The sequence below is a fragment of the Neomonachus schauinslandi genome, chromosome 2 (assembly GCF_002201575.2).
Source record: "Neomonachus schauinslandi chromosome 2, ASM220157v2, whole genome shotgun sequence".
NCBI classification, from domain to species: Eukaryota; Metazoa; Chordata; class Mammalia; order Carnivora; family Phocidae; genus Neomonachus; species Neomonachus schauinslandi.
The window spans coordinates 162,439,987-162,448,337 of NC_058404.1; the positions used below are offsets into that span (position 1 = coordinate 162,439,987).

At 43.6% G+C, this 8,351-nt stretch overlaps 1 protein-coding gene across 3 annotated transcripts in view; it reads left to right on the top strand.

The window, feature by feature from the left end:
• The window catches only part of USP46 (ubiquitin specific peptidase 46), a 55,484-nt gene extending 50,814 nt beyond the window's left edge, over positions 1-4,670 (top strand). For all 3 annotated transcript variants that reach the window (XM_044912989.1, XM_044912991.1, XM_044912990.1), the window contains exon 9: positions 566-4,670. In XM_044912989.1, coding sequence (XP_044768924.1) covers positions 566-667 — 102 coding nt within the window. In that variant the 3' untranslated portion in view covers positions 668-4,670. The remainder of the gene's footprint in view (positions 1-565) is intronic.
• The last annotated feature ends 3,681 nt before the right edge of the window (positions 4,671-8,351 follow it).

Below are 8,351 nucleotides of genomic sequence, written 5' to 3' on the forward strand. Positions count from 1 at the left end.
AAACCTTCTCTGGTACAGACCAAATAATAAACTTAAATAAAAAAAAGTTCTACTAGAATTCTTTCATGATACCAAATTTTCTTGTATTGATTGTTAAAAATACTTTTTCAGTCTGTTGGACCTGAAAATCGTTCTATCACATCAAGGGTTCCGTGTATTGATTTTGTTGTAAAGGAATACTAGCTGGGAGAATTCTACTCTCAGACAGGGTCCACTTTAGCTCATAGGGCGACACTAAAGGGAATGATCTCTGATGACCTGAAAGAATTAAGGTTTTTCCCAAGACCCCCGGCTTACCCTTTGAAAGAAGCCCTGGCTTCCTCAAAGACTGCCAACATACGGCGGCCTCAGAGATTAAAGGGTGGCTTTCCTCCTCAACAATTTGCAAGTTACGTAATTGTGCCCCTTCGGCAAGTCTGGGGCATTGCCCAGTTGCTGTTGAGAGTTCCCAGTTGTGATTTTAGAAGAGTGTTTCTTACATTTTCTCATTCATCCTGCTTTTCTTTCCTTCTCACAGTCCTCATGTTAAAAACAATGGTATTGTTTTGTGTCTCTTTTGTTGCAGAAAATAGATGCCCAAGCTATTGAAGAATTCTATGGCCTGACATCCGATATATCAAAAAATTCAGAATCTGGATATATTTTATTCTATCAGTCAAGAGAATAACTTAAAGACCTGCGGGACTAATTCAAATGGGGGGAAATGTTCCAAGCACTCTTCCATGGTTTCCCTGCACACTTTCCTCCCCAGCGGCCCACCAGGGACACGACGCCAAGTCCGACGGTCTGGCTCTGTTAGACTTTCTCTCCCTTTGTTTTTTTTGTTTTTTTTTTACATGCAGCACTACTTGTGGTTTTATTTTAGTCTGAGGTAGTGTTAACTGCAATCAGATTGTAGTAAGATTTATATGAGTAACAGTTGCTAATTTGGGGATTGGGTAAATGCCCCACCACTGGCTGTGTCTGGCTGAAGCCGAGTGACATTTCCTGCAAATGTCTACAGTCTGTTTTGGGTCTCTGCTGAACGGCCTAAATGCCTCCCGGGATCGCGTCTCAGTGCATTCCTCTAACTTGTCCCTGGAAGCACCGCTACCCAGTTCTTGCTGCTGTGCCTCTTTTCTGCCAGGAGGACAGAAGAATCGGGTAGATGTTCACCTTTTAGGGCTGCAACTATAGCTTTAAGTTTGTGCAAGTGAAAACATTGAACAGTGAATAACCTCAATACTAAGACCATCCTCCAGGTGGAACAGGGTGAAGAGAAGCTGTTCCTGGGGGCTCACGCCTGCCCTGGCTTGTGCTCTCTCTCTGCCAGCCTTGAGAATCCCCGAGGCTAGGAAGGTAGGAAGCTCAGGGCAGGCAAAGCCAAGAGGAGGAAGCTTTCGTGGACAGTGAGAAGTTACTTTTCTTATCTTTCTACCAAAACCACGCGTCAGGAAAATAACCCTATGCTGTCTGTTCTTAGTGACCCTCGGCTTCCATGAGGTCCTGTGAGTCGTATCTGTCCTCTCTTTGGCACTGCTAAGCTTTCCCGGGTGTCATTCCAGGCCTGCTGGTGTTTTGCAGTCTGTGGTCACCGGGCTGAGACACCGCGGTGACTGCTTCCGGCCCAGCTCTCCTTGGCCGGTCAGCACCCACGTCCTTCTCTATCAGGAAGGACAGCGGGCGCTGCAGCTTCACCACCATCGGCCACGTGGTACAGCTGTTGGCTTTTTCGCATTTCCGTCTGTTTATTGAGGTGCTGGCGAGCCCTGGGGCTAATGTGGAACCTTCCCTAGAGGGATTACTGGAGTTAGCTGGGTGTGAATGTGGTCAGAGGAAGTGTGAGTGGGTGGGCGGAGGAATGAACAAAATGGTGGCGTCTCTTTGGCTCAGACTCCTAGAATGCTTGACAAGACAGTTTATGGAAGAACCTCATCTCACTAGAGTTACTTTTACCTTTTTCACTTTTGTTATATATGTATTTATTAGATCATTTGAGTATTGGTACCTTTTATTAAAAGGGTCAATTTGGTGTTTTGCTGTTGAGCTGGTTTTTGGATTCTTACAAATAACTATGAGTCCTAGATCTTGGCTTCCTTTGGGAAGTCAGTTGACTTCCATACACTATAATATACTGTGAACGTATTATTTTGTTACCTAATAAGTCAGCGAATGAACATGCAGATGTTTGGCATAATGTGAACTAAAATTGAAATCGAAAATGTTAGCGGCCATTTTGTAAAATGAAGAGCGTAGCACTTTATCTAGATGAAAACTGGATTCTTGTTTTTGACATGTCTTGAACTGTTTATTGCTCAGAACTTAAATAAGCATGCCGACACTTCATTTGTTCATGCTTGAAGTGAAATGTTTTACTTTTCACTGGAGAAGACAAAAACAGGGTGATCTTCACGTTATTGTTTTATACAAGTGATACCTTGCCTTGTTTAGAGGCAAATTCATATTTATAAATATTTTGTCTTTTTTTCCCTCCATGAAACAAAGGCAGTAATCAATTACCTAGAAGGTGAGTATTTATTCTGTTTTTAAGGAGAGACACTTTGCAATTGAAGGTGACTGATACAAGGAACTGTTTGTACTATATATAACCCATATATTTGACTGCAGGTTGCAAAGTTTTTTAAAAAAAATGGTTCATATCTAATATATTTGGAACTGGTTCATAAGAAAAACTATTAAAATTATCTTTGAAATGACTCTTGAAACTAATTTATTAGAAACAAAAAGTTTCAATTGGAGACCTACCGAAGTAATATCTAAATGCTAAGTCATAGATTCAGTGCATTTTCTTTATTATTATTATTAATATTATTTTTTTGTATGTGTAAAGAGTTTTTCCCAGTGACTTAAGAGAAGAAACTGAAAGGGTCAGTTAGAATTCAGTATTCCTGGAGAGAGGTTAGGAGTAAAGAAGAAGTATGGAAGGTAATGCAGAGGCATTAAAATGGTTGTGTGATGCAGGAAAAGAAGATTGGAGAAAGACCAAAACACACTTATCCACCGACACTCCATCAGATTTTTAAACTTTAGAGCTATCTGATCATTTCTTTCCTCTTCAATAAATGAACAAACACTAGGCAGCTACATTTCCCCCTATCATTTCACTTTACATAAAGACAGTAGCATGCAAACACTTTATTTTTCACCCGTCATTCATCGTATAAAGCAGAGAACGATGTGAGATGTGTGAGACCATTCTGAGGTCAACGATAGCACAAAGGCTCAGCAATATTCCCTCAAATCGCCGGGGTTTTGTGTGTCATTTTCTGGCAGGAGTTAGAGTAGGCCTGCTGTATTTCTTTTAAATGCTGCAGGTTTTAGAATAAGTTACAGTGTTTTACACTTAAAACAAAGAAGAAATATTTGCTTTATTGGTTACTTACTAGCTGAGCATCTAGATGTATGGTACAGTTTGCTAAAAAGGCATTTGTTTAAAAGCCTCTTTTGGCAAAATGCTGACATCCAGTCCGGTTACACGGATGCATTTTCCATTCCAAGGCAGCATGAAGTGGGCTGGTTCGCCAAGGAACAATACAAGAGGGTGTCGGTTCAAATTGGAAGCCAGTCGTATTTGGTTTTACGGCCTGGCATATTTTGGATTTCAGATGAAATGGAAAAAAAAAAAAAGACAGGAATGGTCCCTATGCATTTATTTTCATGGATATGCTTAATTTCATGGGCATGCCTAACAATGAACTATGTTCTAACTGGAGCTTAGGACTTATTTTAGATATTGGAGTGTAGCTTTATTACAGATGGATTTTATCTTTAAACATTGCATTTTGATCAACTTTGTATATTCACGTGTATTAAAATATCGTGCCCTTAATGTTTTGCCCTCATTTGCTATTATATGGTCAAGGCATTTATCAGCACTATTGTGAATAACTCATGTAAATGGCATGGGTCAGGGAAAATTATTCCCTACTTTTCTGCCTAATTAAATTTGTTTTCCAGTATTACATTAATTTATTTTTGGCTTCCATTTCTTTGTAATCAAAATAGTTACTGTATTTGTATGGCATTCATTTGATTTTGTTGCTAAAAAAAGTTTAGTTTTTATTTAAAATAATCTGTACCTTAATTTTCTTTTAATGTAACCAATTCAAGCACTTTAAGCAATAACGTCAATCTTGTGAAAGTTCAATCAGTTTAACACCCTGCCTCTAAAATTGTTTGCAAAAAAATAAATAAAATAGGAATTCCCTTCCTAGAGAATTATATCTTAGTAATGTTACACACATGGACTTAAAATCCTTTTTATAAAATGTGAGTTATTGGCAAGTCTCATGTCTGGGTAATCATTCCAAACTTAATTTTGAAGCAGTGGAAATGTAAAGAACCTTCTGGTTATTGTGATTTATAAATGCAGTGCTACTGTCAAGGTTGATAAAGTCGGTATTCTGAAGGTAACTCAGTCCTGTTTTTGAGTAAAAAAAAAAAAGATCAACAGAAGTAATCCAGAAACCTATATTTGGGGAATAGCAAATTGAGGCTGTCAGTGGTGGGAAAAAAAATTAGGTTCGGGTATATTAAACATCACAGTGAATTCCTTAGCTGGGACTCTGCATATAAAAATCACCTTTTACCAGTTACGAAATAGAAGATCCATTCCGCAAATAAGAAAGTGGCTTCCAGAATCTGATTTCTAGGCCCGAGCGGGAGTATGACCCTGGCCCTCTTGTACTGACAGCCAGCCGCTAGGCTTCTGGATGGTTTCTGAGCTGTGGGGGGGCCCCCAGCGGGGTGCACACCACTCCCTACAGGGGCCTGGCTGGGTGGAAGCAGCATGTTGTCTCCTTCCCGAGACGGAGACTCGAGCTTGCTGTTAAGATGCTCAGGGCTCGGCCCCTGCTCCCCAGTCCAGTCCCTTCAAGGGGTCCATGTGTGGGCAGGAGATTGTCATCTGAATGCATTTGCCTGGGCCCAATTATGGGAAATAAAAACAGACCAGTTTCCATCTGTCTTCTCTCGGGGCAAGTCAGCCAAACCTGACTGAACTGGGAAGCCACCTGGAGCCATCATGACTGTTGTAGGAAGGGAAGACCTTAGGAAAGTCTCTTTTCTAGGCCTGGTTCTGTCCATCTGTTAAATGGGGTTATGCAGGATAGGTGTGTCCCCACCAGCAGAACCCAGTTTCTGGGGAATGAGATGTGTTCTCCATTTATCCGCCATTTCTGTACATTGATACCTAAAACACCTTTAACAGAAGAAGGCTTCCTTTACCTCTATTTATTTACATGCAGATAAAAATCCTTGCGAAGTCATTTTCCCCCCTGAGGGAAGATTTTGATTGTGGGGATGGTACTAAAGACAAACCACTTAGACTTGTCCTAAAGATGCCCCAAGTGGAGAGATTTCTAATGAAGTGATTATTTAGCACCTATTACACGCCAGATTTGTTAGGACTTGGGGGACAACAAAGGGGAGCAGAGAGGACCCCCTTTCTCATTGTTTACCTCAGGGAAAAAAAAAAAGTCTGTGGAAAAGAAATTTAAATTATGGAAATACTGCGCCTGAGGGGAATTCACAGCTGAGCACTGATTGGCGGTTGGCCTGGGTTTGGCCTGGGTCTCACGGAGCAGATGGGCAGTTAGATAAAGCAGGCCCATCCCTTTCTTCCCTCGGGCCCCCTCTTGGAGCCCCACTTGCCTCCCTGCCTGCTCCTCTGAGGGACAGCACATTTTTAAAAACAGTGTAAATCTGTTACATTGTAGCAATGGCCCTGAGCATTTTGACTCTTAATTTCATGTCAGAGGAGCCAGAATTTTGAATGTCTTAACAGGGTTTTATGAATAAAATAAACAATCCTTTTACATTATTACCAAATAATTAACAGCCTGTCCAAACGTTAGCAAAACCAATCCGGGCATGAGCGTTTCTAAGCTATATGACTCAGTGACTTTATTGACTTAGCAACCTGTGTTCTCCTTTTTGAGCTCCCTTATGTTTTCAGAGTGCTTTGAGCGAAGCACGTGAGGAGCTTACAAATGAGAAGCTTCATTTTGGTTGTGAGACACCAGTCAGAAACATTAAATGTTGTAAAGAGAATTCCTAATTTTGTGCTCATTTCCCACATGATGATTCATAATAAAGTGTTAATGACCCTAGGGTATCCTAGTCATGTTGTGAGATGCGTCTTCACTTTCTCCCCTACCTCGAGTGAGCACACGGGCTCCATTAAGGCAGTGTGAGGTTCCACTGAGGCTCGCCATGAGAAGGTCGGGCACTTGTGTGGGTTGAAACCCTATTTTGTGCTTACCTCCTCCTCGTACTACGGAGCTTGGAGAAGAAAACATAGCTGTGGATTTGACTTGGCAGGAGGCAAAATAATTTGATAGTTGAAGCCACCGTTTCTATGTATTTAACCAAGTTCTCCTGTGATTCAACTCAACTGCATTTTTATTAAAGAGTCTCTCAGTTGACCTTGCCTGAGAGAACATTCTGTGCTGAGATAACTGAAAATAAACACAGGAACAATTTAAGAGTGAGCCTTCATCCCTCCTGAAGCAAGCTAAATATCTTCACTAGAGAGCTCATCTCCAGGTTGAGAATTGCCTGTATCCCATGCTGAGGGGTAGAAAAATATTTTATGAAACCTGTGTGAAGACTAATTCTCTGTCCCCCTCCCCCAGAATAAATTGATTGAAAAAGTGAAAAGTTGCTTCTGCATATTTTTCCATCTCTGCAACCCCCCCGCCCCCCACCAAGGCCAGAGAACAAAAATAAGTATGAGTTGCCAGCCTATGTAGGTCGTCTGTGCCAATCTGAGGCGTCAGCAGAAGTAGGGGTGAAGGCTGTGGAGTGGAGAGGATCCCTCTTCCTGGATGTTCGTTGATGGCCCTGGCTCTCAATTATGTCCTCTGAGAAGTCAGTTTATGAGGGACAGACTTACCTCAGAATCTGCCCTCAAGTGAGAATTTGGACAGAATGTGGAAGAATAAGGGGGTGGGGCTCTCCGAGGCATCAGAGGAGGGGAATCAGGTTAAGACCCTTCTAGCCTGGGTCTCGCTCCTGCACCTGGCCCAATCTACGTTTGCCCGCAGGGTCAGGTGAGCCCCAATGAACCCCACAAGCACCTCTAGCTGATGTACAGCCTACAGAGGCCGTGCCATTTCTGTTACTGCCCTGATCTGGATCACTGACAGAAGAATTTTAGTCTCATTCAGAAGTAGTGTGGAAGAGCCCTACCGGACTTGGACTCAGCTCCAGGTTCCAGTGGGCCGGCGGGGGGGGGGGGGGGGGTCACTAGCAGGTGCTCTCAACAGAGCACGTGGGGCAAGCAACAGCTCAAGAGCTGAGTCCGATCTGAGTTCAAGTCCTCACTGTGGCATCTGGTCGGAGGATGCTGGAGATCCTTCCCCTCAGTCAGATGTTGGACATGATGTTGGGCTCAGGGTGCTAATGAATGGTATTTGGCAAAGGGGCCCTTCTTGCACAGATGCTGGAGGGGGATAAAAACACAACTCCCGAGAACAATGGAAAGCCTAGAGGAACTAGTGTCAGTGATGAAGACGTTCTGGGGCACCGTGCTATCCTGCTTCCTTTGATCTAATCCTCCCCACATCTTCCAGGCCCCAAAGACAAGACCAAACCGAGCGGAGAACAAGAAAAACAGCCCCGACAGGCGGGAACTAGCTCACGACAGCCACGTTTTGGATGTTGTTAGGAGCTGACCCGGTGGCTCCGGCCGGGCCGCGGCGTTTTACGGCTGGACACAAACAATGTCACGGAACACCAGCCTCAGTCAAGGTCATGCTGTGACCGTGATGAAGTGACACAAGAGACAAGACCCCTTCATAGTTTTATCTACGCACAGGCAAAAACAAGGTCACTGCAAACCACAAACTGCCAAACATTCCTCCCTCCCACCAAACCTGAGTCACTGCCGCCCCTTTACTCACTGTCCCAGGTGAGATTCAGCGTCAGCCACGACCAAAGAATTATCCCCACTTCCAGACAGCTCCCAATCCAGAGTGAACCCCTGTTCCTTGGACCCTCCCCCAAATGACCCAACTGAAGCCCCAATCCCGTAGGTTCTTTCTGCACGCTCTTACTGAGCTGCGCCATGCTTCCCCACCATGTGTGGTCTCACTGCCATGAGCATTAAACACGATTCGTTCAACCCCAGTTGTGTTCCTGTTTGGTCTGGCTGGAGAGCATCCACAGAGGAGTGTGCTAGACTGAGCGATAAGCCACTTCCCTGGGGTCAGCCTGGATCTGCTGTTCTCGTGGCTGGAAGAAAAATGAGCCACACACATTCAAGGTTGTCATTAGTGTCCTGGTACGTAGCTGGTCTACAGGAACTCCTGCCCAGAGGGGAAGGTGGTGTTGGTCTAGATGCCAAGAGA